A 27,825-nucleotide genomic window follows, 5' to 3' on the forward strand; every position below is an offset into this window, starting at 1 on the left:
TGCCTATTCACATATATTAAGTTTTGGAAAGATTTGACTTTTTTTAACCCTTCGAAACAGCCCTTTTGACACAATTATGGAACTTCCGGTTGGCACAGGAAGCTGAAAGTAAACAAAAACACAAGAAGCTGAAAGTAGAACACAATCCTCATTGGAGTGGGCTTTTACAGAATCGAGTTTTAAGTCTATCGTTAAGAACTCACTGATTTACATAGGGTTGAATGCACTATTTCTCTCAACTGAGGTTGGGTATGGCAAACACTTTTAGGGTGATTTAACCACTTCGGTTGCTCCAGGAAGCTTAGAATCGACACAGGTAGACCTCATAGTGGCTGATGGATTGTCATCGAAGACAGTTCATAAGGCATTATTAACCCACATAGGCTCAGGTTGAATTTAGGGGAGCAGGTAATGTATTCCTATGGGGAGACATGTCATTGTAACTGTTTGATGTAAACACTTCTTTTAACTATAAGGTTAATGCCAACAGTCAATGTTAGTGCACAGATCGGGAGGACCTTAGGAACGTTCCTGAGGTCAAATTGTACTTCTAACCTTAACGGTTCGCTCTCTGTCTCCAAAGCAAAAAAATATGAAATTGAGGTCAAAGGGTCATTTGGGTCTTCTTCTTGTCCCTGTCGCTGCACCAGACCGAGCTAGCTACGGTCAAGCGGGGATCGCGTTGAACTCGGCACGGCCTGGAGATAATGGCAATGCCATTGCAGGCTTTGTGTGTCTTTAAGCACCGTACTTTTTCACTCATCCTTTTATCCCTTTTCTTCGTGGTATCCAATCGTAGTAATTACTTCTTGTCTCATCGCTACACTCCCGTATGGGCTCAGGAGAGACGAAGGTCGAAAGCCACGCGTCCTCCGAAGCACAACCCAACCAAGCCGCATGCTTCTAAACACAGCGCGCCTCCAACCCGGAAGCCAGCCGCACCAATGTGTCGGAGGAAACACCGTGCACATGGCCCCTTGGTAGCGCGCACTGCCCGCCCGCCACAGGAGTCATGGAGCGCGATGAGACAAGGATATTCCCTACCGGCAAACCTCCCTAACCGGACGACGCCTAGGGCACGGACCTCCCGGTCGCTGGCCGCTGCGGCAGAGCTGGGCGCGAACCCAGAGACTCTGGTGGCGCAGCTAGCACTGCGATGCAGTGCCCAGACCACTTGCGCCCCGGGAGGCAGATCTGACTTTTTTAACCTTCGAAACTGACCCTATGGCACCATTTGAAGGTACTTCGTTGACATAGGAAGCTGAAAGTTGAACACATATCCTCCTTGGGGTAGGGCTCTTAATAATATTGAGTTTTAAGTCTTATGTAAGAATATATTATTTACAGAGGGTTAACTTCCTACGAGTCAGAAACCGGATTCGGGAGCACCCCCACCCCACCAGCTAAAAGCTGAATAGCATAGCTAGCATAGCGTCACAAGTAAATAGTAAGCATCTAAATATCATTCAATCACAAGTCAAGATACAGATGAAAGATCCACTTCTTGTGAATCCAGCAATCATTTCTGATTTTCTAAATGTTTTACAGGGAAGACAACAAATATGTAAATCTATTTAGCTAACCACGTTAGCAAAAGACAACCATATTTTCTTTGTCCACATTTTTTTTCATCCACCAGTAGCTATCACCAATTCGGCAAACTAAAGATATTGATAGCCACTAACCAAGAAAAAAACCTCATCAGATGACAGTCTGATAAACATATTATTTGTTATAGGAATGTTTTGTTAGAAAAATGTGCATATTTCAGGTAGAAAATCAATGTTTTAGCAATTGCACCCACATAACAACTCGACTAGAATAAATACAGAGAGCAACCGTGTATTTACCAATTTACTCATCATAAAACATTTCATAAAATAGACAAAGCATGAGCAATGGAAAGACACAGATTTGTGAATTCAGATCAATATTTCAATTTTTCTAAGCGTTTTACAGCGGAAAACACAATAAATCGTTATATTAGCATAACCACATGTGCGCAAACGTTACCGCAGCATGAATCCAGGCAACGGGAGCGATAATGTTATGATCACCAAAATATATAATATTTTTTCACTAACCTTCTCAGAATTCTTCGACTGAACACTCCTGTAATCATATTACAACATACATATAGAGTTTTGTTTCGAAATGTGCATATTTAGCCACAAACAAAAACGTGGTTAACAATAGAATAGTAGCAAAACTGGCCTCAAAATGTCGGGCGTATCTTTGAGAGTGATCTAGTCTAATCGATAGCTAATCATAAACTTGACTAAAAAATACAGGGTTGACAGGAATCGAAAGACAAATTAGTTATTAATGCAATCGCTGACTTACATTTTAAAATTATCCTTACTTGTGCAATACCCGGGTCAGCCAAAGCGAAGCTACACATAAAAAAATGGCGATATTATGCGTTTAAAGTTTTTCAACAGAACAGCGATTTTATCATATAAATAGTTCTTACTGTGAGCTGTTCTTCCATCAGAATCTTGGGCAATGTTATCCTTTCTCCGGTCTATCGTCTTTTGGTCGAAAGATGTCCTCTGTCCCGTGAAATGGCCAATAACGTTCGGTATGTACAGGAAACGGTGCCCGCTCATAAGCAGAGCGTCACAAATAAATGCCTCAAAATCGCACTAAACCGGATATAATTGCTATAAACCGTTTAAATTACTACTTATGATGTTTTTAACACTATAACAAGTAAACATGACCGGCGATATATTACTGGCTAACAAAGGCTTGGAAAGGGGTCGGTCCGACGCCCTTCATGCGTCAGCGCAGGATCCAAAAGAAAGCTACTTCTGGTCTTTTCTGTTTTATACAGGCCCTGATTGCGCAATCGACTCATTAAATTGTCACACTTACTGACATCTAGAGGAAGGTGTAGGCAGTGTTTGTATCCTCATAGCATTCACAGGGACATTAAAACTGACCTGGGACCAGAGGCCAAGATTTCTGAAATCTCACTCCCTGTCAGGRAAAGTGCTGTAGATAGAGTTCTGTTCCACTCAGAGACATMATTCCAACGGTTATAGAAACTAGAGAGTGTTTTCTATCCAATAATAACAATAATATGCATATTGTACGAGCAAGAATTGACTACTAGGCAGTTTAATTTGGCAATGTCAAAAAAAATAAAGTGCTAACAGCACCCCCTATTGACAAAATGTTAAATGAGTGTGTTATTTCATAAAATCACATAAAATCACAAAATTCTGGCAGAGCTTCGAGACCCACTTAAAAAATGTTCGTCTGAACACACTGCAACTGGATCTGTAACTTTTTTTTTTTAACTCCTTTTTTTGAACCTGACCAATTTGTCAATGTACGATTTCTCTTAAATTACGATAGATAAATGGCTGGTTCTTTTTTTCCTGACACCGTATGCTTATGTACTTTGACGTGAAGCGGTCAAATTAGCACCCTACTTTACGTTTTTGACCTTTAATCACAGAAAAATGGCCATAATTCAAAAAGCGTTGAGGCCTCGACGCCATCTTGTTCGGGGCCAATTGTCCATTACGTCTTCGAAATATTTTCCAAAATTTGTTATTTTTATAAAACGGAAACCGAACGTCCGAGAGATTTAGTTTGATGACTTCCTGAAAGATCTCTCCCCCGCGCACGGCCCGACGCCGTCCGCGAATTTAAGAAACGTTGCAGGACGTCTAGTAAGGGACCTTACATTTGCAATGTGGCGTTTCTCACTAACCATATGGCGAGTGCTAAAATGTTCCCTTAAGGTATGGAAAGGCCTTGGAAAGGCCATAAGTGTAAGCCAACATAATTCATTATTTTACATTAACATGTAATACATGCATTATGAAGGAAATGGTGTAATTTAGGCTCCACGAAATATGRAATGGGTTATGAAGAAAATCGTGTATGGTTGCCTACATGACAAAAAGGCGTTCTGATTACAAGTGCACCAGTATCCAAAGTATTAAGCGAAATCAAGCACAGAAAACAGCATTGGCATTAATAAAACAATATTTCCCACGAATTAAGTCGCACGTAAATGTGCATATTTTCTCAAATTCTGTTCAGCAAGTCTAAAACAGTACATATATAGGCATACAACGACACATTTTAAAACATGGTTAAACAAAGACAACATTTCTGTATATTCATGACGTTGAATTAGCCATTAAGAAGAACAAAAATGAAATACAAATTATCGCGTCTACATGGTTGTTGCAACGGCTTGTGTGTCGCCTACTGGTTAAATTCGTGTCTTTTCGCACGAATTAAGTAGCACAGAAATTCGTGTATTTTCAAACGAATTGAACCACCCCAAAAATGCACATAAACGCACGAAATCTGCTGAAATACATTTTGTACATATATGCGCAAATTGAATGTGAGACTGTGTTGCCGTCACAGTCTCAAATCTCTGGAAGACTGAAACAGGTTTCCCTCAAGAATTTCCTTGTATTTAGCGCCATCCATCATTCCTTCAATTTTTGAAGTTTCCCAGTCTCTGCCGATGAAAAACATCCCCACAGCATGATGTTGCCACCATCATTCTTCACTGTGGGAATTGTGTTCTCGGTGTGATAAGAGGTGTTGGGTTTGCGCCAGACATAACGTTTTCCTTGATGGCCAAAAGCTAAATCTGACCAGAGTACCTTTTTCCATATGTTTGGAGAGTCTCCCACATGCCTTTTGAGGAACACCAAACATGTTTTCTTATTTTTTTCTTTAATTAAGCATTTTTTTCTTTAATTAAGCTTAAAGTGGTCCTATGGACAGATACTCCAATCTCCGCTGTGGAGCTTTGCAGCTCCTTCAGGGTTATCTTTGGTCTCTTTGTTGCCTCTCTGATTAATGCCCTCCTTGCCTGGTCCGTGAGTTTTGGTGGGCGGCCCTCTCTTGGCAGGTTTGTTGTGGTGCCAAATTCTTAAAAAACATTAATAATGGATATAATGGTGCTTCATGGGATGTTCAAAGTTTCGGATATTTTTTTATAACCCAACTCTGATCTGTACTTTGTCACTGACCTGTTTGGAGAGCTCATTGGTCTTCATGGTGCCGCTTGCTTGGCGGTGCCCCTTGCTGAGTGGTGTTGCCTTTCAGAACAGGTGTATATATGTATATACACTGTGATCATGTGACAGATCATGTGACACTAAGATTGCACACAGGTTGACTTTATTTAACTAATTATGTGACTTCTGAAGGTAATTGGTTGCACCAGATCTTATTAAGGGGCTTCATAGCAAAGGGGGTGAATATATATGCACGCACCAATTTTCCATTTTTTTATGTAATTTTTTTTATTTTATTTTTATTTTATTTTTATTTCACTTCACCAATTTGGACTATTTTGTGTATGTCCATAACATGAAATCCAAATAAAAATCTATTTAAATTACAGGTTGTAATGCAACAAAATAGGAAAAACTCCAAGGGGGATTAATACTTTTGCAAGGCACTGTATGTGTATTCCATAAAGCTTGCTAGTCAGCGTCTAGCAAGGACTAGTGAGCTGTATCCTCCAAATAACAGCTTTAATATTCTTCTGCATTTGGATATTTATGCAAACTTCTACCAAGTAGGTGTAGTTATTGCCATAGATAATAACATGCTACTTTGGGCCATTTGGTAGGGTTGTCTCCCCAGCTGGTCTCCGGCAAATTGAAAGGACATAAATACCTAGAACATTCAAGGGAAGGCAAAGACTGTAAGTAGGTACGCTACATATCTTACACTTGCGAATTAGATCGAGATTATTTATCTTGCTAGCCAGCCAGCTAATGTCTACAGTGACATGAGTATAATGTGACAGTTTTAGGAGCTAGATGGCGTTTTCCATGGCACATTCACGTGCTAGCCGGAACTAGGAAACTGGGATAGTTTCAACTTGCTTACTGGTTGTAGTTAATCACGTGCCTCATTCAACGAGTTTCCTAATTCCAACTAACATGTGAACGTGATGTCAGTGATGTTCAGATCAGAAAGTCAGAGCTCTAGAAAGATGCCAGAGTTTCTGACTTGGAATTCCGAGTTCGATGACTGTTAAAAAAAAAATCCCGGTCAGAGCTACTTTTTTCCCCTGAGTTCTCAGTTGTCTTGAACGCACTGAAGTCGGAAGTCTGACATTTCTGAGTTCTCAGTTGTTTTCAACAGGGCATTACTATCAGTGTTAGCATGTCCGGTAACAAATTAGAGTGGCAGAATAAGTATCATGCAAATTATTTGTTGTTGTGACAGTAAAGAATGTTAGTAATGACACGTGAGACTGCTGAAAACGTTTATTGAAATGAGAAAAGTGTCAGTAGTTTGCTTACGATGACGTCAGAGTTACGCTAATTACATGGGAGAACCCTACGGATATACCCTTTTCTGGGGCGTGGTCACGTTAAACCATGCCTCGCAGTGTGTATCTATGGGCTGCTATAGCATTAGCTAGCCTGACAAAAACAGCAGTATAATTAAAAACTAGCAGTATTCCAATCTTGTAGATTTATCATTCATAATGGTGGGTTAATTAGGACTACAGCGACATATTCCATCCCTCGATTGAGGTATGTTTTCCCAGCCATATACCACGCTGGGCTCTGGTTGTATACATTCTGGCATAGCACCATTCTGACTGGTAGAGAGAAGAAATGAACAAAAGTCATATTCTTATGGCTAGCTGTAACGTTAGCTAGCAGTGTCAGGCACCTTTCCCCAACAAAAGGGCAAGGGGGATACCTAGTCAGTTGTATAACTGAATGCATTCAACTGAAATGTGTCTTCCGCATTTAACCCAACCCCTTTGAATCAGGCCTCCAATATCGCTGATATTCCATATGTTGGCATTGCATAACTGTCTAAACGTAATGTTTTATGTAAGGACCGACGCTGGAACGGGGAGTCAACCATTCAACCATTTAATCATGGAACAAGACAGGAAGAGCGTCAGCACATGGGTATACAAGGACATATGCCAATCAATGCTGAAGCGGGTTACAGAGCGGGGGAACAGACAGATATAGGGCAGGTAATGACAGAGGTGATTGAGCAGGCGTGACAGTTTTATTTGGAAATAATTTGAATTCATCAAGTGGCTGGTTAAGTAGCTAGCTCCCTAGAAGATACTAGAAGGTTTGTAGCTAATAGGTAGCATCAAGGATGGAAATGAAGGAGTAACACTATTTTTACTCCACTTCGATACACCAACGTCTGGAAGTGACATTTATCGTAGCAGGTTAGGAGAACTTAAGCAGCAGGTTAGGAAAATTGATGTAGGTTAGGCGACCGAGGTTAAGCATAGGCGTCCCGCTAACGGGACAACTTCTGGTGAAACTGGAGGGCGAGCAATTCAAATAAATAATCATAAAAATTAAGAAAAAACATTTAGGTACATACAAGTGTCTTATATCAGTTGAAAGCTTAAATTCTTGTTAATCTAACTGCACTGTCCGATTTACAGTAGCTATTACAGCGAAAGCAAATATTTTTCCACCGGCACAGGTTTCATAAGTTCACAAATAGCGATTAAATATTCACTTACTTTTTGAAAATCTTCCTCTGACTTGTCATCCAAAGGGTTCAAGCTATAACATGTAGTGTCGTTTTGTTAGATAAAATCCTTCTTTATATCCCAACAAGTCTATTTAGTTGGCGCCATCGATTTGAGTTATCCACTCATTCAATATGCAAAGAAAGGAGTCTGAATATCTACCCCTAAACTTTGTTTTAACAAGTCAAAATACATTTATATTTATTCCTCAGATACCCTAAAATGTAATCAAACTATAATATTTCTTATGGAAAGAAGTATGTTCAATAGGAAACCGATTTTAGCAGGTGCTTCTTGGCGCGCGCAAATGCAGATTTCCAAGCCGGTGTCCTTGTACTAAAACTGTTATTTCTTATTCGTTATTCAAGTTACACGCCTGTAACCTTGAACATAGACTGCTGACACCCAGTGGAAGCCATAGGAATTGCATCCTGGGAGGTAGAATTGAGTATGCCAGTTTACTTTGGGCACGTCATTCAGACAGGAAGTGGAGAAAAAAGGGGCCTATTCTGATGAAGTTAAAAGTTAATTTGTGGAATTTATTTCCTTCTTAATGCATTTGAGCAAATGAGTTGTGTTTTGACAAGGTAGGGGTGGTATAGAGAATCAAATCAAATCAAATGTTATTGGTCACATGTGGTTAGCAGATGTTATTGCGGGTGTAGCGAAATGCTTGTGCTTCTAGTTCCGACAGTGTAGCAATATCTAACAAGTAATACCTAACAATTTCGCGACATATACCCAATACACACAAATCTAAGTAAGGAATGGAATTAAGAATATATAAATATATGTACGAGCAATGTCAGAGCGGCATAGACTAATGATACAGTAGAATGGTATAGAATACAGTATATACTTATGAGGTGAGTAATGCAAGATATGTAAACATTATTAAAGTGATATTATTAAAGTGACAAGTGTTCCATTATTTCAGTGGCCAATGATTTCAAGTCTGTGTACATAGGCAGCAGCCTCTCTGTGCTAGTGATGGCTATTTAACAGTCTGATGGCCTTGAGACAGAAGCTGTTTTTCAGTCTCTCTGTTCCAGCTTTGATGTACCTGTACTGTCCTCGCCTTCCTCGCCTTCTTTGTGATACGAGGTGTGAGTGAACGGATGATCTCCGCATGTGTATTTCCCAACGTAAAGCATGGAGGAGGAGGTGTTATGGCGTGGGGGTTCTTCGCTGGTGACACTGTCTGTGATTTATTTAGAATTCAATGCACACTTAACCAGCATGGCTACAACAGCATTCTGCAGCGATACACCATCCCATCTTGTTTGGGCTTAATGGGACTATCGTTTGTTTTTCAACAGGACAATGACTCAACACACCTCCAGGCTGTGTAAGGACTATTCGATCAAGAAGGAGAGTGATGGAGTGCTGCATCAGATGACCTGGCCTTCACAATCCCATAAACTCAAACCAATTGAGATGGTTTGGGATGAGTCGGACCTCAGAGTGAAGGAAAAGCAGCCAACAAGTGCTCAGCATATGTGAGAACTTATTCAAGACTGTTGGATGAGCATTACAGGTGAAGCTGGTTGAGAGAATGCCAAGAGTGTGCAAAGGGCAGCTATTTGAAGAATCTCAAATATAAAATATATTTTGATTTGTTTAACACTTTTGTTTTGTTACTACATGATTACATATGTGTTATTTCATAGTTTTGATGTCTTCACTATTAGAAAATAGTAAAATTTAAGAAAACCCTTGAATGAGTAGGTGTTCTAAAACTTTTACATTTTACATTTTAGTCATTTAGCAGACGCTCTTATCCAGAGCGACTTACAGTAGAGTGCATACATTTTATTACATTTTTACATACTGAGACAAGGATATCCCTACCGGCCAAACCCTCCCTAACCCGGACGACGCTATGCCAATTGTGCGTCGCCCCACGGACCTCCCGGTTGCGGCCGGCTGCGACAGAGCCTGGGCGCGAACCCAGCCTAGCCTGGGCGCGAACCCTAGACCACTGCGCCACCCGGGAGGACTTTTGACCGGTAGTGTACAAACAAGATTATGACTTGATTATGACTTGATACATTTGAAACACGGTATAGTTGTGGCCTCAACCGGACTAGATTGTGAACGACTCTTGGCGGAATGCATTGCTTGACTGCCGTGAGAGTGATAATCACAATATCGTTTGTGAACTGCAGTGCCCCAAATGTTTCATTCTTGAGTTCAAGTTTGTTGAGGAAAGGCTGTGTGTATGTTTTGGTTTTACAATGTGTCCATCCTAACATTCAATAATCTATGAATTGTATTCATTCTTGCACCATGTGATCAATTTGGGAAGGCAAGTAGCCTAGTGTTTAGAGCATTGGACTAGTAACTGAAAAGTTGCAAGATCAAATCCCCGAGCTGACAAGGTAAAAATCTGTCTTTCTGCCCCCGAACAAGGCAGTTAACCCACTGTTCCTAGGCCGTCATAGAAAATAAGAATTTGTTCTTACTGACTAGCCTAGTTAATTAAAGGTCAAATAAGAAATAATCAGTTCTAAACATGTCTTTTTCTTCTCTATGCTGCCTACAGCTTGATCTATTTTTCTGCTTTCATACAGTTGAAGTCGGGAAGTTTACATACACTTAGGTTGGAGTCATTAATACTCGTTTTCAACCACTCCACAAATTTCTTGTTAACATACTATAGTTTTGGCAAGTTGGTTAGGACATCTACTTTGTGCATGACACAAGCAATTGTTCCAATAATTGTTTACAGACAGATTATTTCACTTATAATTCCATGTATCACAATTCCAGTGGGTCAGAAGTTTACATACACGAAGTTGGCTGTGCCTTTAAACAGCTTGGAAAATTCCAGAAAATTCCAGAAAATTATGTCATGGCTTTAGAATTTTCTGATAGGCTAATTGACATAATTTCAGTCAATTGGAGGTGTACCTGTGGATGTATTTCAAGGCCTACCTTCAAACTCAGTGCCTCTTTGCTTGACATCATGGGAAAATCAAAATAAATCAGCAAAGACCTCTGGTTCATCCTTGGGAGCAATTCCCAAATGCCTGAAGGTACCATGTTCATCTGTACAAACAATAGTACGCAAGTATAAACACCATGGGACCACGCAGCCGTCATACCGCTCAGGAAGGAGACGCGTTCTGTCTCCTAGAGATGAACGTACTTTGGTGCGAAAAGTGCAAATCAATCCCAGAACAACAGCAAAGGACCTTGTGAAGATGCTGGAGGAAACAGGTACAAAAGTATCTATATCCACAGTAAAATTAGTCCTATATTGACATAACCTGAAAGGCCACTCAGCAAGGAAGAAGCCACTGCTCCAAAACCGCCATAAAAAAGCCAAACTACGGTTTGCAACTGCACATGGGGACAAAGATTGTACTTTTTGGAGCAATGTCCTCTGGTCTGACGAAACAAAACTAGAACTGTTTGGCCGTAATGGCCATCATTATGTTTGGAGGAAAAAGGGGGGGCTTGCAAGCCGAAGAACACCATCCCAACCTTGAAGCACAGGGATGTTAGCATCATGTTGTGGGGGTGTTTTGCTGCAGGAGGGACTGGTGCACTTCACAAAATAGATGGCATCATGAGGCAGGAAATTATGTGGATATATTGAAGCAACATCTCAATACATCAGTCAGGAAGTTAAAGCTTGGTTGCAAATGGGTCTTCCAAATGGACAATGACCCCAAGCATACTTTCAAAGTTGTGGCAAAATGTCTTAAGGACAACAAAGTCAAGGTACTGAAGTGGCCATCACAAAGCCATGACCTCAATCCTATAGCAAATTTGTGGGCAGAACTGAAAAAGCATGTGCGAGCAAGGAGGCCTACAAACATGACTCAGTTACACCAGCTCTGTCAGGAAGAATGGGCCAAAATTCACCCAACTTATTGTGGGAAGCTTGTGGAAGGCTACCTGAAACGTTTGACCCAAGTTAAACAATTTAAAGGCAATGCTACCAAATACTAATTGAGTGTATGTAAACTTCTGACCAACTGGGAATGTGATGAAAGAAATAAAAGCTGAAATAAATAATTTTCTCTACTATTATTTTGACATTCCACATTCTTACAATAAAGTGGTGATCCTAACTGACCTAAGACAGGGAATCTTTACTAGGATTAAATGTCAGGAATTGTGAAAAACTGAGTTTAAATGTATTTGGCTATGGTGTATGTAAACTTCCGACTTCAACTGTATATGACAGACAGCTGTGTGTTGATCGCTGACCCGGAGGAGCACGTATTAATCCTGCTGTAGAATTAATTGTGACCAGCCAGCAGGTCAAACGAAAGACTGAAAGGAACGAGACTCTCGAGTCAGTAAAAAGAGTCTTTCAAAAAGAACAAATCATTTGCAATCTGCATATCACTAGCTAGTAGAAATCCCTGGGTAACGTTAGTATGCTTAGGCTTACTTTATTCGCTAGTTACCTAGTCACCTGTCATTATTTTCCTCATCAGGATAACTTCTAGCTGTGTTGACAAAGTTGGCTGGCGAACGGGTGTGATACTGTAGTGTGGCAAGAGTTGAGTCGAACCCGGCGAAATGCCTTGTCCGGGAAGTCGTTAGCTGACTAGCTAGGCTAGCTACATGTCTTGTTCATAGCCAAAACTCAGTCTGCTTAATCCAAAGTKTGCAGTAATTTAATTAATCCTGGTAGACAAATACATTCACGAGAACGTTCAATGATATTTCTCGCCAACATGTTGTTTCCACGTAGAAAGTTTACTCTGTAACACCAGCCGTCCGCCCCACAGTGCAGGTATTGGCAAGTGACGTTATCAGCTTGTGCTCCCCTAGTCCCGTGCAGGTGCTTCATGGTCAGGGCCTAAAATTAATATCCGCCAAATGCGGGTAGATTTCTTTTTCACCAGCCACCAGGCCCGGTCCTGGCTATTCTGCCTCCCAAAAACATTGGGTACAATCGTGGGTAAAAACACTGGGGAAGCCAAGCAAAAACAAAAGCCATATTACAACCTATGTTGTGATATTTGTGTTGTTTGCTCTATAACCTATTCGTTCATACACCACTGGTATATACAATAAATCCGTGACAACAAAAAGAACAGTCACACAGTGGCGGAATAAATTCAACTACACATTGTTTCATCACAAAACCAGAGAGCAGCATCTGTCCGGTGAAGTCCACAAAGCAAATATTGCATGTAACAAACAGTTATATGACCTGCAGCATGGTCAAGCAAGTTAATGTTGTTGACAATTTACTAAACAACTTCTGATTTACAACTACAGAGTTACCGCAAGTCAGCACAAAGACAACAGGAGCTCTGCTTCCACTATTCCAGCACAATTTACACTTAAACATTTAAACATCATCAAATCAACAAGGCTATATATGCTTAGTTTAATACACTGAAAACAAACTTGAAGACACCAAAAACAATTTAGTTCAATAAATGTTGCTAAATATCATGTGGCTGTTCATGGTACTGATTGCTGTCTCTGTGTGTGTGTGTGTGTGCGCTTCTGTGCCTGTGCAAAAAAAAAAGTTGACTCACCCTACTTATAGACTAGTTGAATGCCAATGCCATCATCCTCTCTTTCATGTTTTCTAAAACGGTCTATAGCTCTGTCATAGAGTACGCTTTTTGTTTATTTGTTTTCATAGGCTACCTAGCTAAAATGCTTGCTTGCCTAACTTCCTCGCATGGACAAAAATTAACCAGCTAAGTTAGCTAGGCTACATATTGAACTTCAGTCGTTTCAGGCCAGTGGCACAATATATTAATCTCTCGTTATTTTTTTATTTTTTTATTTTACCAGGTAAGTGACTAGAAAACGTTTCATTTTGCAGCAACGACCTGGGGAATAGTTACAGGGAGGGAGGGGGATGAACGAGCCAATTGTAACTGTAAACTGGGGATTATTAGGTGACCGTGTTGTTGAGGGCCAGATTGGGAATTTAGCCAGGACACCGGGGTTAACACCCCTACTCTTACGAAAAGTGCCATGGGTCTTTAATGACCTCAGAGAGTCAGGACACCGTTTAACGTCCATCCGAAAGACGGCACCCTACACAGAGCAGTGTCCCCAATCACTGCCTGGGGATTGGGATCTTTGTTTAGACCAGAGGAAGAGGTGCCTCCTACTGGCCCTCCAAACCACTTCCAGCAGCACCTGGTTCTCCATCCAGGGACAGACCAGGACCAACCCTGCTTAGCTTCAGAAGCAAGCCAGCAGTGGTATGCAGGGTTGTATGCTGCTGGCGTTAGATCAGAATATGCTGTCAAAATTGCCTACCTGGTTAATAAAGGTGAAATATATTTTTAAATAAATAATAATTGGCCTGTACAGAGAATTAAGTCAAAACACAAGTCCAAATCTACATCTTCAATCAAATCAAATTTTATTTGTCACATACACATGGTTAGCAGATGTTAATGCGAGTGTAGCGAAATGCTTGTGCTTCTAGTTCCGACAATGCAGTAATAACCAACAAGTAATCTAACAATTCCACAACTACTACCTTATACACACAAGTGTAAAGGGATAAAAGATTGTACATAAAAGATAATGAATGAGTGATGGTACAGAACGGCATAGGCAAGATGCAGTAGATGGTATAGAGTACAGTATATACATATGAGATGAGTAATGTAGTGGATGTAAACATTAGTGCATAGTTTTAAGTGGCTAGTGATACATTTTTACATAATTTCCATCAATTCCCATTATTAAAGTGGCTGGAGTTGAGTCAGTTGTTGGCAGCGGCCACTAAATGTTAGTGGTGGCTGTTTAACAGTCTGATGGCCTTGAGATAGAAGCTGTTTTTCAGTCTCTCGGTCCCTGCTTTGATGCACCTGTACTGACCTCGCCTTCTGGATGATAGCGGGGTGAACAGGCAGTGCTTGGGTGGTTTTGTCCTTGATGATCTTTATGGCCTTCCTGTGACATCGGGTGGTGTAGGTGTCCTGGAGGGCGGTGTTTTTCCCCCGGTGATGCGTTGTGCAGACCTCACTACCTCTTGGGAGCCTTACGGTTGTGGGCGGAGCAGTTGCCGTACCAGGCGGTGATACAGCCCGACAGGATGCTCTCGATTGTGCATCTGTAAAAGTTTGAGTGGTTTTGGTGACAAGCCGAATTTCTTCAGCCTCCTGAGGTTGAAGAGGCGCTGCTGCGCCTTCTTCACCACGCTGTCTGTGTGGGTGGACCAATTCAGTTTGTCGTGATGTGTACACGAGGAACTTAAACTTTCCACCTTCTCCACTACTGTCCCGTCGATGTGGATAGGGGGTGTTCCCTCTGTGTTTCCTGAGTCCACAATCATCTCCTTTGTTTTGTTGACGTTGAGTGTGAGGTTATTTTCCTGACACCACATCCGAGGGCCTCACCTCCTCCCTGTAGGCCGTCTCGTCTTGTTGGTAATCAAGCCTACCACTGTAATGTCGTCCGCAAACTTGATGATTGAGTTGGAGGCGTGCATGGCCACGCAGTTGTGGGTGAACAGGGAGTACAAGAGAGGGCTCAGAACGCACCCTTGTGGGGCCCGGTGTTGGGATCAGCGGGTGGAGATGTTGACCTACCCTCACCACCTGGGGCGGCCCGTCAGGAAGTCCAGGTCCCAGTTGCACAGGGCGGGTCGAGACCCGGTCTCGAGCTTGATGACGAGTTTGGAGGTACTATGGTGTTAAATGCTGAGCTGTAGTCGATGAACAGCATTCTCACATAGGTATTCCTCTTGTCAGATGGGTTAGGGCAGTGTGCAGTGTGGTTGTGGATCGTCTGTGGATCTATTGGGTCGGTAAGCAAATTGGAGTGGGTCTAGGTGTTCAGGTAGGGTGGAGGTGATATGGTCTTGACTAGTCTCTCAAAGCACTTCATGATGACGGAAGTGAGTGCTACGGGGCGGTAGTCGTTTAGCTCAGTTATTAGCTTTCTTGGGAACGGACAATGGTGGCCCTTTGAAGCATGTGGGAACAGCAGACTGGGATAAGGATTGATTGAATATGTCCTTAAACACACCAGCCAGCTGGTCTGCGCATGCTCTGAGGACGCGGCTGGGAATGCGTCTGGGCCTGCACGCCTTGCGAGGGTTAACACGTTTTATGTTTTCTCACCTCGGCTGCAGTGAAGGAGAGCCCGCAGGTTTTGGTAGCGGGCCGTGTCAGTGGCACTTGTATTGTCTCAAAGCGAGCAAAAAGTTATTTAGGCTGTCTGGGAGCAGACATCCTGGTCCGCGACGGGCTGGTTTTCTTTTGTTAATCCGTGATTGACTGTAGACCCTGCCACATACCTCTTGTGTCTGAGCTGTTGAATTGCGACTCTACTTTGCTCTATACTGGGACTTAGCTTGTTTAGTGCCTTGCGGAGAGTAGATCACTGTTTGTATTCGGTCATGTTTCCGGTCACCTTGCCCTGGTTAAAAGCAGTGGGTTCGTGCTTTCAGTTTGACGCGAATGCTGCCATCAATCCACGGTTTCTGGTTTGGGAATATTTTAATCGTTGCTGTGGGTACGACATCGTCAATGCACTTTCTGATGAACTCGCTCACCGAATCAGCGTATTCGTCAATATTGTTGTTGGACGCAATGCGGAACATATCCCAATCCACATGAGCGAAGCAGTCTTGAAGCGTGGAATCAGATTGGTCGGACCAGCGTTGAACAGACCTGAGCGAGGGAGCTTGTTGTTTTAGTTTCTGTTTGTAGGCTGGAACAACAAAATGGAGTCGTGGTCAGCTTTTCCGAAAGGGGGGGGGGAGGGCCTTATATGCGTCGCGGAAGTTAGTTAATAACATGATCCAAGGTTTTACCAGCCCTGGTAGCACAATCGATATGTGATAGAATTTAGGGAGTTTTTTTTCAGATTAGCTTGTTAAAATCCCCAGCTACGATGAATGCAGCCTCAGGGTGTGTGGTTTCCAGTTTTACAAAGAGTCAGATAAAGTTCGTTCAGGGCCATCGATGTGTCTGCTTGGGGGGGAATATATACGGCTGTGATTATAATCGAAGAGAATTCCCTTGGTAGATAATGCGGTCGACATTTGATTGTGAGGAATTCTARATCAGGTGAACAGAATGACTTGAGTTCCTGTATGTTGTTATGATCACACCACGTCTCGTTAATCATAAGGCATACMCCCCCGCCCCTCTTCTTACCAGAAAGATGTTTGTTCCTGTCGGCGCGATGCGTGAAGAAACCAGCTGGCTGCACCGACTCCGTTAGCGTCTCTTGAGTTAGCCATGTTTCCGTGAAGCAGAGAACGTTACAATCCCTGATGTCTCTCTGGAATGTTACYCGTGCTCGGATTTCAGCAACCTTATTGTCAAGAGACTGGACATTGGCGAGTAGTATGCTAGGGAGTGGAGCGCGATGTGCCCGTCTCCGAAGCTTGACCAGGAGACCGCTTCGTTTGCCCCTTTTTCGGCGTCGCTTAGGGTCGCCGGCTGGGATCAGATCCATTGTACTGGGTGGAAGGCAAAACACTGGATCCGCTTCGGGAAAGTCATATTCCTGGTTGTAACGATGGTGAGTTGACGTTGCTCTTATATTCAGTAGTTCCTCCCGACTGTATGTAATGAAACCTAAGATTACCTGGGGTACCAATGTAAGGAATAATACATAAAAAAACWAAATACTGCATATTTTCCTAGGAACGCGAAGCGAGGCGGCCATCTCGGTCAGCGCCGGAAGTCTTCATCCATGACTTAGGAAAAGACCAATTTAGCAAGCTAGCTACTGCAGGACATCAACACAAGCAGACCATGATGACGTTTTGCTTAGGATGTGATTTGATTGATGTGAAGTTAAATCCAAACTGGCCTCCCTTGGGGGGTGTTTTTCTGCTCCAGGACAATCCACAGTTGAGCTGAGCTCAAACGCTGATTGGTTAATTATTTTATAATTGTTTTATCAAGGGAGGCCAAATGCTTGCTGGCATCAATCAAACAAAATGCTATGGTGACAACATGTCATACTCTTTTGTTCCAGACAGCATTGGATACATGGGCTACACATACTGACAAATGTGGTGCTGTTTCCCTCGCTCCAATGATTTCTTCGGTATGAAAACACAGTGAGACAAAGCAACATTTATTTTCTAATTTAAAAAAAATTATTGGTCAAATATTTGAGGAAGCATGGCTTCCCTTGGCATCCATGAATACACGCCACTGTGCAAAAAACACCCTCCTATACCCCGCAAAACTAGAAATGACATTGAAAAGAAGTCTAAAATACGTATTTTCCAGACATTGAAGTTAGGTTAATTTTAGTTTCTGAATGAAATTTGAAAAGACGTATTTTCCAGACGTTGAAAATACATATTTTCTGGTTGTTGAAATCAGGTTTATTTGTGGTACTAAATTAAAGTTGAAAATACATCAATGTTTGAACCAAATCAAGGCCGGTCCAAATCTGAACCAATTATAGATGTCTATGTTTGATTCAGATTTGGACCGGACTAAAAATCTACGTCTGTGGACATGGAAATTAAAAATTAAAAAATTAATCCAAAAGAAGTCTGTGTCGGTCCGCGCTTACTGGGGTGTAGCCTACAGTGTCAGCCGGCAAAGGAATTTTATGAATGCCCATCTACGTGGTTAGCCTACCGTTTGTAAAAAGGCAGTTGCATTGGTTGATTCCTGTGACAATTTGGCTATTTAAGTTCTGAATATCAGCTACCCAACTTTATCAGGAGTTATCCTAAGCCTACTTGCAAGGAGAATCAATATGTTTACACAGTCTGAATGCAGAAATCTTTTTTTGTTGTTGCAATGATCAGCTCATCAAAAATTGACATATACAAACTTGAAACCAATGATCATGATAATTAAGCCCACTGGGTGAAACTCCTGTACACCAGTTGTGAGTAGCCTGATTGTCCATTCCATATTGTCCATTTTACTTTGACCTGTCCTGTTTGTAGGATATGGTGTTTGTTAACATGTCAGCAAAAAAATGTATTTGCTTGGACACCATTAGGCTATTTGATTGGAGAAACGTGCATGCTGTTAAAAGTGTCCATCTCATTACATTGTCATACATTTTATCTCCAGCCTGAAGGCTACAGATAAGGCCACATAGCCTACTTTCTACCCTAGGCTATATATGCTACATGATTTGTTAGATTATTTATTTTTACATTGGTGGATCGACGCAGCAATGGATCTCTCTAACAGCACTCCGGAGAGGTGCGCTGGGAATGGACAAGTGAAGTATTTTGTGCCCATGCCTTTGACAAAGTGAGCACTGCTTATAACAGGACGGCATCAGCATTCACATAAAAAGCGTATATGCCACTGGTTGAGAAATATTGTCATTGTTTTTGGGCAGAATTATGTGAGGTTTTATGTGTTATTGAAGGTGCGTCTGGGTCAGTTTAGCTCGGAAAATGCTGCACTCGCCAATCTGCTGCCAGCCAATTTATGCTTGCTCTGAAATGCGATCAGGAGGCTCTGTACCAGTGGAGGTTGCTGAGGGGAGGACAGCTTATAATAATGGCTGGAGTGGAGTATAATGGCTGGAATGGATTGAATGGTCTATAAATTACATCTCTGTAATCTAGCATGGTCATCTGAATCAGGGTTAGTTTAGCAGCTGGGGTGAAAGAGGAGCGATTACGATAGAGGAAACCAAGTCTTGATTTAACCTTAGCTTGCAGCTTTGATATGTGCTGAGAAGGACAGTGTACCGTCTATCCATACTCCCAAGTACTTGTATTAGGTGACTACCTCATGCTCTAAACCCTCAGAGGTAGTAATCACACCGGTGGGGAGAGGGGCATTCTTCTTACCAAACCACATGACCTTTGTTTTGAAGGTGTTCAGAACAAGGTTAAGGGCAGAGAACGCTTGTAGGACACTAAGACCATTTTATTGTAGAGTGAAAATGTTGTATTTTGCATGGTAAAAAAATCTGAGTGGCTGGTACATTTAAAATCTACCTGCCATAGTGGCCGGTGGACCAAAAAGTTCATTTTAGGCCCTGTTCATGGTCATGCTGGTCATGGCTAGAAGGGATACAGCTTTTGTCAAATTAATTAATGTCAAAAGTTGAAATTTTTGGCATTTTATCTAACCCTTTTCCTAACCTTTACCTATTTATTTTTTAAATGTTATTTAACCTTCAACTTTAAGCTAATTATCCTAACCTACTACGTTAATTCTCCTAACGTGCTGCATAAGTACTCCGAACCTGCTACAAAAAGTTTTTTTTAAAGCTGGATCCCATCTAGCCATTACCATGTTTCATCGCTGTACCGCTGAGAAGTGGACCTAATTAATAGAAAAGTGGGCCTGACATGTAGTACTCCGACTCAGGGATTTGTTCTTCATTACACAAATAAACAAAGAAATAACTTGACAGAATGAATATCATTCATGACGACATGTCCAAGTAAATTGATAAATTGACAACTTGGGCTGAGTTCCCCAAAAGCATTGTAGCACTAAGATCATTTAGTTTAAATGGAATTAAGATGGACAAAAGATATTAGTTCTACAATGCTTTTGGGAAACAGCCTAGGGCAGGTACACCCTCCCAACCTCTTCACCCCTTGACACATCACATCAAGATGGGAAGACCATGATAATTTTATGGTGTGCAAATTTGATATCAGACAAGGTCTGATTCATGCAAATTGTTCACTGGGGGGATTTGACCAATGGTATACATCATTGAATTTTACTGGCATAGTTGATGATCGGGCCGCAAACAACCCCTGGTCTAAAGGCCATAAAGTGGTTTCTTACAGTGCATTTCTCCTGAACATAGTCATGTTAACATAAGTTGAACATCTTATTTGTGACATACTTGTGTATGATCTCTGTGCAGGTAGGTTCTACCTAAATGTCCAAATAATCCAAAATGACATTCAGGATTGCATAATGATTCTTACATTGGCTCTCTTTTTAATTTACTATCATTCACTGAAGAATTGGAGGGGGGGGGGGGCATACAATTTTAGATAAACACTTTATTCAGCCTGATATGGGTTACACAAAATGATAATCTAAGAGAACTACTTCCCTTTATGGAGTTAATGACATGACAATTCCAAATCAGCTTTTAACCTTCACCAGGCAACCTCAAACATCAGCTCTTGCATTTCCGAGGAACACAGCATTAACACATGCTACAGGTTGACCTGAGGTTTAATAAAAAAATAAAATTAACATTAATAACATTTCCCCTCAGCAGTCATATCATTTGTTTTTTCACCAGATGATATGGAATGTTTTGAAAAGACCAGTAAAAAGAAAGTTAGGAACGACAAGTGTTAAGCCACTGTTTCATGTTCTCTAGAACCGCAAAAAATAGGAAAAATATAAGTCCCAGGTTTGTGCTCCTGGGGTATCAGACATGCAGGGAGAAAGGGGTTAAGAAAACACTCCTTCGCTCCCTGTGTGGAAGAGGAATAGAAAAAGAACAGAGCCCTTTTATGTTATGGCTCATTTCTCTTCTTCTGCATCATCTCAAACATAATCGAGACCTCAAGTTGTACAGAAGGTACACTAGCCTTGGCTTGTACAGTATGTGAGTGCTTAAACGCCTGCAAGTCCATTTTGGAACCGAATACATTGGGCTGACAAGATGTATCAGAGGGGGAAACGGGGGTCTTTCACATGTAAATAGTGTTAACCCCACCACCCACCTCTCATGTAAATAGTGTTAACACCCCCACACACTTTTCTCTTTAATTTGAAAAAAAGTACACATTTTTTATATATTACATGTTATACCAGAGTTTTAAAAATGGTTCTCTTTTCTGTAATACAAGACCAAAAAAACAAACAAGGGTTTACCCCACCAATCTCATATTTCCCCCACCAGCAAACCCCCCAAAAAAGTCACAAATTTCATGCTGTATTAACACCAGCCAATGTTGTGTTAATTGACAAGAGCCCTCTGTTGGTTTCTGAAAATCTCTTTCTTACAGTAAATGGTTACTGTCTGTGTGTGAGTTTACAGTTAAAGTATATATTAATTTATCATTAAATAGTATGCCTCTTTCACGGTCTTGTATGCGTCGGGGGACCATTTGGGCAAGCTGTACAAGGAGAGGGATGTGGACGGACTTGCTCAGGCTGCAGGCTCCGGGCCGAGTCCTGGCACTCTCTTTAGGTCCACCTGTAAATGGGTTGGCCCTTTTTTCATTGCAACCAGGTCAGTCCAGAAGATGATTCTCCAGTGTGTTTTTTTATGAGTGTGTGTGTGTGTGTGCGTGTGCATATGTGTGTGGTCCTTTACTCAGTTTCACCAAGGAACTGCTACGATCACTGAAGTTTTGTTCCAAGCTTCCGTTGTCGGTTTCTGGAGGATAAGCAGACATTCAAACCATTACTAAACATGTAAACATGGTTGAAAACATCTCAATATGAAGTCACAGATTGCTGTCCCACCTAATGTGGTAATTCAAATATATATGACTCACCTTGCCTCTGATCTGGTCACCGTGTACTCAAACCACAGGATGTTGGGGATCAGGCTTGTGTCCCTCACCAGAAAAAACTCTGATATCGGCCTGTCAGCAGTCAGGGTTTGGGAGAGAGGTGGGACAAAGTAATTTTTTTAAAAAACAATAGAAAAAAGACATAATATCAAATGAAAAACATCAGTTTCACTGAGAATCTGTATCTAGTAACTACAGTGCATTCAGCCCAAATCTGTGCCAGGCTCTGATGGCTTACTTTCAGCTAAGCTTGTGTTCCCCCCCCCCCCTGAGAGGTGTCCCCGTTCTTTACCATGCTGCCATCTTGGGGAATAGCGGTGTCAGCACCTCCTGTGTGAAGAAGAACCAGACTACTCCAATGCTGCTACCGGTCACTCCCCCGTAGAATACCTGACTCCAGGTGTGGTACAACAGGTAAACCCTGAGAAAGGGAAAAAAATAAAATAATAATATTGCGCAATTTTGGGGTTGAGCTAATTACGACAGTTATTAACAGCAAAACTATTTGAGGTTGGACCAAATTGAGCAACTGTGTCATGCTCTAAAAATACATTCAAATCAAGATTTTTTTTATATATACTGAGTCTCCTCCTTCGCTCCATTGTCATCCCTCCCGCCCTCACCTGCTGTATGACACAGAGAAGGCCACACCTAACAAGGTGATGGACAGTATATGTCTCCACAGCAGCTCCACACAGCGAGCGTTGTTCGTTTGATGCATTCTAGACATGGGCAAAGTGCGTCAGCCAACATCAAATGTCACGTATGAATAATGACTATGAAAAATTATTATTTTCGTGACCATTTTTTCATTTTTTAAGAAATGTAGTCTGGGAGAGAAGTCACTCACCTTAAATAAAGAAAAAGAAAGAAGTAAACAACAAAAAACCAGATGAACTGGGAATGACTGGAGGGCATCCCATACTCAGTGGTCAGGGTTGCGTGAGCTCCTGGAATAATATTGGGGAAGAGAATAGACATGGGGTTAACCACATGCTACGAAATGAATCACAAATAGATGCTTTAGGCCGTGGCCAGACATATGGATGATATTAAAACGGATGAAAAGCAAATGCCTTCGTCAATGTCCATTTTCGTTTGTCAAAAGTTTAATTGAACTTTTGATGGACAGTCGGGCGAATTTCGTATGTAAGAACGACGGGCAAAACTGTAGATACTTCCAATTCCCCTCCACTGTCCATCAACATATAGGCCCCGTAGAAAATCCATTGGCTCATCTGTGTTTGACAGATACAAAATCGGTGTCTGGCCGGGCAAGACAAAACCTATTCCCCCTCGGGAGACTGAAAGGATTTGGCATGGGTCCTCAGATCCTCAAAAAGTTATACATCTGCACCATCGAGAACATTCCGACTGTTTGCATCACTGCCTGGTATGGCAGCTGCTCGGCTTCCGACCGCTAGGTACTACAGAGGGTAGTGCGAACGGCCCAGTACATCACTGGGGCCAAGCTTCCTGCCATCCAGGACCTTAATACCAGGCAGTGTCAGAGGAAGCAGCAGCTTCTACCCCCAAGCCATAAGACTCCTGAACAGCTAATCAAATGGCTACCCAAACTATTTGCATTGCCCCTCTTTTACACTGCTGCTACTCTCTGTTGTTATTATCTATGCATAGTCACTTTAATAACTCTACCTCAATTACCTCGACTAACCGGTGCCCCTGCACATTGACGGGTACCCCCTGTATATAGCCTCGCTATTGTCATTTTACTGCTGCTCTTAATTTGTTTTTTTWGTTTTTTTACTTATCAGGTATTTTTATTAAAACTGCATTGTTGGTTAAGGGCTTGTACCTTTCACTGTAAGGTCTACCTGTTGTATTCGGCGCATGTGACAAATACAATTTCATTTGACCTAGTGTACAGTCATCGCCAAAAGTTTTGAGAATGAGAATTTTCACAACGTCTGCGACCTGTTTGTATGATGGCAATTTGTATATACTCAARAATGTTATGAAGAGTGATCAGATGAATTTCAATTAATTGCTAAGTCCCTCTTTGCCATGCAAATGAACTGAATCCCCCAAAAACATTTCCACTAGATTTCAGCCCTGTCACAAAAGGATCAGCTGACATGTCAGTGATTCTCTCGTTAATAACACAGGTGTGAGTGTTGACGAGGACAAGGCTGGAGATCACTCTGTCATGCTGATTGAGTTCGAATAACAAACTGAAAGCTTCAAAAGGAGTGTGGTGCTTGGAATCATTGTTCTTCCTCTGTCAACCATGGTTACCTGCAAGGAAACACGTGCCATCATCATTGCTTTGCACAAAAAGGGCTTCACAGGCAAGGATATTGCTGCCAGTAAGATTGCACCTAAATCAACCATTATCGGATCATCAAGAACTTCAAGGAGAGCAGTTCAATTGTTGTGAAGAAGGCTTCAGGGCGCCCAAGAAAGTCTAGCAAGCGCCAGGACGGTCTCCTAAAGTTGATTCAGCGGCGGGATCGGGGCACCACCAGTACAGAGCTTGCTCAGGAATGGCAGCAGGCAGGTGTGAGTGCATTGGCATGCACAGTGAGGCGAAGACTTTTGGAGGATGGCCTGGTGTCAAGAAGGGCAGCAAAGAAGACACTTCTCTCCAGGAAAAACATCATGGGACAGACTGATATTCTGCAAAAGGTACAGGGATTGGACTGCTGAGGACTGGGGTAAAGTCRTTTTCTCTGATGAATCCCCTTTCTGATTGTTTGGGGCATCCGGAAAAAAGCTTGCCCGGAGAAGACAAGGTGAGCGCTACCATCAGTCCTGTGTCATGCCAACAGTAAAGCATCCTGAGACCATTCATGTGTGGGGTTGCTTCTCAGCCAAGGGAGTGGGCTCACTCACAATTTTGCCTAAGAACACAGCCATGAATAAAGAATGGTACCAACACATCCTCAGAGAGCAACTTCTCCCAACCATCCAGGAACAGTTTGGTGACAAACAATGCCTTTTCAAGCATGATGGAGCACCTTGCCATAAGGCAAAAGTGATAACTAAGTGGCTCGGGGAACAAAACATCGATATTTTGGGTCAATGGCCAGGAAACTCCCCAGACCTTAATCCCATTGAGAACTTGTGGTCAATCCTCAAGAGGCGGGTGGACAAACAAAAACCCACAAATTCTGACAAACTCCAAGCATTGATTATGCAAGAATGGGCTGCCATCAGTCAGGATGTGGCCCAGAAGTTAATTGACAGCATGCCAGGGTGGATTGCAGAGGTCTTGAAAAAGAAGAGTCAACACTGCAAATATTGACTCTTTGCATCAACCTCATGTAATGTCAATAAAAGCCTTTGACACTTATGAAATGCTTGAAATTATACTTCAGTATTCCATAGTAACATCTGACAAAAATATCTAAAGACACTAAAGCAGCAAACTTTGTGGAAATTAATATTGGTGTCATTCTCAAAACATTTGGCCACGACTGTATATTTGATGCACAGACACTTTTTATTGGTGTATGTACTGGGTAACTGCAGTAAGTGGCTTGTCACTTTCCTCACCTTCACATGGGCGGGGCTCCCTTAAAATATGCTTCAGCAGCCAGTTCACCCCTTCGTTCAGTACGAGCCCACCGAAGAAGGAGATCTATGAAAGAGGAATGGGAAAAGGATTAGGTGTGATAATTTGCTTAAGTCCACACTGTGAATGGATACAGCTTTTAGAAAGGTGCTTACAGTAATGCATCTTTCAATATTACCCTAATCTTTAATATTAATGGCCAATGATAATCTAATCTATATGACCTTGTACAAGCATTTCTGTATGTAGAGTTCTAGCATGCGTCATGTGAATGTGACAYGTGTCCTGTCCTCATTTAGTGGTCCAGCAGGGACTTGGGTAGCCCATTTGGGACCTCTTATGGATTTCTGTAATAGAGGTCCCATATGGGGCAAGGATCTGGGTTATATTACTTACCGTGTGCAGTTCACGCTTGAACACTATGAGGGTGACAAATCCCACAAGGATCACTATGGGTAGCAGGCTGGTGTAGGCCAACAATTGTCCCATCAGATCACCTTTGGGGGAAAAAATATAATATAAACAATCCCTTTGCAAGACAATTTGAACACTCGGGAGGGGCACCCAAGTGGCACAGCGGTCTAAGGCACTGCATCTCAGTGCCATCACTACAGACCCTGGTTCAATTCCAGGCTTTATCACAACCGGACGTGATTGGGAGTCCCATAGGGTGGCGCACAATTGGCATTGGCCCAGCATCGTCCGGGTTAGGCCGTCACTGTAAATAAGAATTTGTTCTTAACTGACTTTCCTAGTTAAATAAAGGTTAAATAAAATAAATACAAATTCAGGGGAATGTACAGTGGGGCATGGGGATATTTAGGTTGTGGAGTGGCTACCTATCTAGTATGCTATGGCAGAGTTCTCATGCCTTTACCTTTCCAATACACTTACTGTCAGATCAGTGATGATTGAAGGAGAAGGGGCATGGATCAAGCAGCAGTTACATTCTCAATGCCTGGATATTATACAGCAAATTGTTAAGTTAAATATTCAAACGCCATTAAAGTAGCTTGTTTAATTGCATGATGATGAGATTAATTTTGTATCAGCACCCACATGCCATTACAATGGATGCAGGGTTAGTTTGCCAGCTAGCTAGTTGGTTAATATGAGTCTATAGCTAGCTTAGCTAGCTAACGTCAAGGTGTGTATACATTACAAATGATCAATTTGCGTGAGAAAAGAAAAGGTACACAACCTACATATAGTTTGGCCATTTTCTAGGCTTGGAAGGCGTAACCTTGCTAGCCAATTTACTACCGTACAGTGTCTTTCAGCTAACTAGCTACTTTGCGATCAACAAAACATAGTTGGCTATACCGGGCCAGTAACTAGTCAAGTAGGAAATTATACCCGAAAAACTTTAAACTACATTTTATTCTGGGCATACGCTGTTTCATGACCATTTAAGTTCAACATTTTATGTAGCAACTCGAACTAGTTAACTTGGCATTGTGGACAACTTTTCCAACTGCGCATGCGGAACTGTCACACTATTTGGCAGTTAATGTTAGCAACGTTCTCTGAGGAGCAGTGTATATGCTTTTTATTGTCTCACTATTTGGCAGGTCACGTCGGTCGTGCCAATTCAATCGCAAAACACCCCACGATATCTTGCAGATTACCAAAGCATCGAGTATCTATCAGACAAATGTAAAATAATAATAATGACTAGTCAATACACTTACCAGCAGGGAACTCTACGTGGGTTAGAGATATCGACCGCCATCGAGGTGGTACCGAGCAGTGTTCTTCCGACGCCATTTTACCCGGACACCGGGCAATGTGGATCAACGAATCAAAACGTAATACCAAAGTCCGTCTAACCAATACGAAACACAATCCCTTCAACCATTCACAATACTCGAACAAACCTGTACTGGAATATAAAGGAGGAGTTATCGTCCAAAGAGGGGGTTCGATTAATCCCGCCCGGGGCCCGTGTAGTACTGTTTTGAATCTGCTGAAAATTAATTGCATTAGATTTGGAACCGGGCTGCTTCCTGGGCGTGAGCCAGGTGGTCTGTTCAAAACCCACAGCAATATCGGTTCGAAACAAAAGTGATGTAATTAATCACGTGGAGTAACGCCGTGTTCAAAACCACTGGGAACTCAGAAATCTCGGACTTCTGTGAGTTCACGRCAAAATGGAACTCGGGAAAAAACGACGCCGACTGGGAAAATTCGTTTTGGTCATACATCTCGGAATTCCAATTCGGTAACTCGGGGCACCTTATAGAGCTCGACTTTCTGACCTGAAAATGACTGACGTGATTCAACCTTTTTTTATGAGTTTCCAGTTGTCTTGAAAGCACCATCATTACYAGGATTCTGTGTTTCCAATGCAAAAGGGATTGC

At 42.0% G+C, this 27,825-nt stretch overlaps 1 protein-coding gene across 1 annotated transcript; it reads right to left on the bottom strand.

Annotated features, from left to right (window-relative positions):
- Positions 1-21,441: 21,441 nt before the first annotated feature.
- On the bottom strand, positions 21,442-27,494 carry LOC112080665 (dolichyldiphosphatase 1). The gene is made up of 8 exons (XM_024146508.2): positions 27,156-27,494; positions 25,861-25,961; positions 25,446-25,530; positions 22,780-22,879; positions 22,553-22,651; positions 22,222-22,350; positions 21,912-22,001; positions 21,442-21,790 (listed from the first exon to the last, which is right to left on the bottom strand). The coding sequence occupies exons 1-8, from the start codon at positions 27,445-27,447 to the stop codon at positions 21,754-21,756; spliced, it is 933 nt and encodes a 310-aa protein (XP_024002276.1). The 5' UTR covers positions 27,448-27,494; the 3' UTR covers positions 21,442-21,753.
- Positions 27,495-27,825: the final 331 nt, after the last annotated feature.

This window comes from Salvelinus sp. IW2-2015, unplaced genomic scaffold (assembly GCF_002910315.2).
Source record: "Salvelinus sp. IW2-2015 unplaced genomic scaffold, ASM291031v2 Un_scaffold16416, whole genome shotgun sequence".
NCBI classification, from domain to species: domain Eukaryota; kingdom Metazoa; phylum Chordata; class Actinopteri; order Salmoniformes; family Salmonidae; genus Salvelinus; species Salvelinus sp. IW2-2015.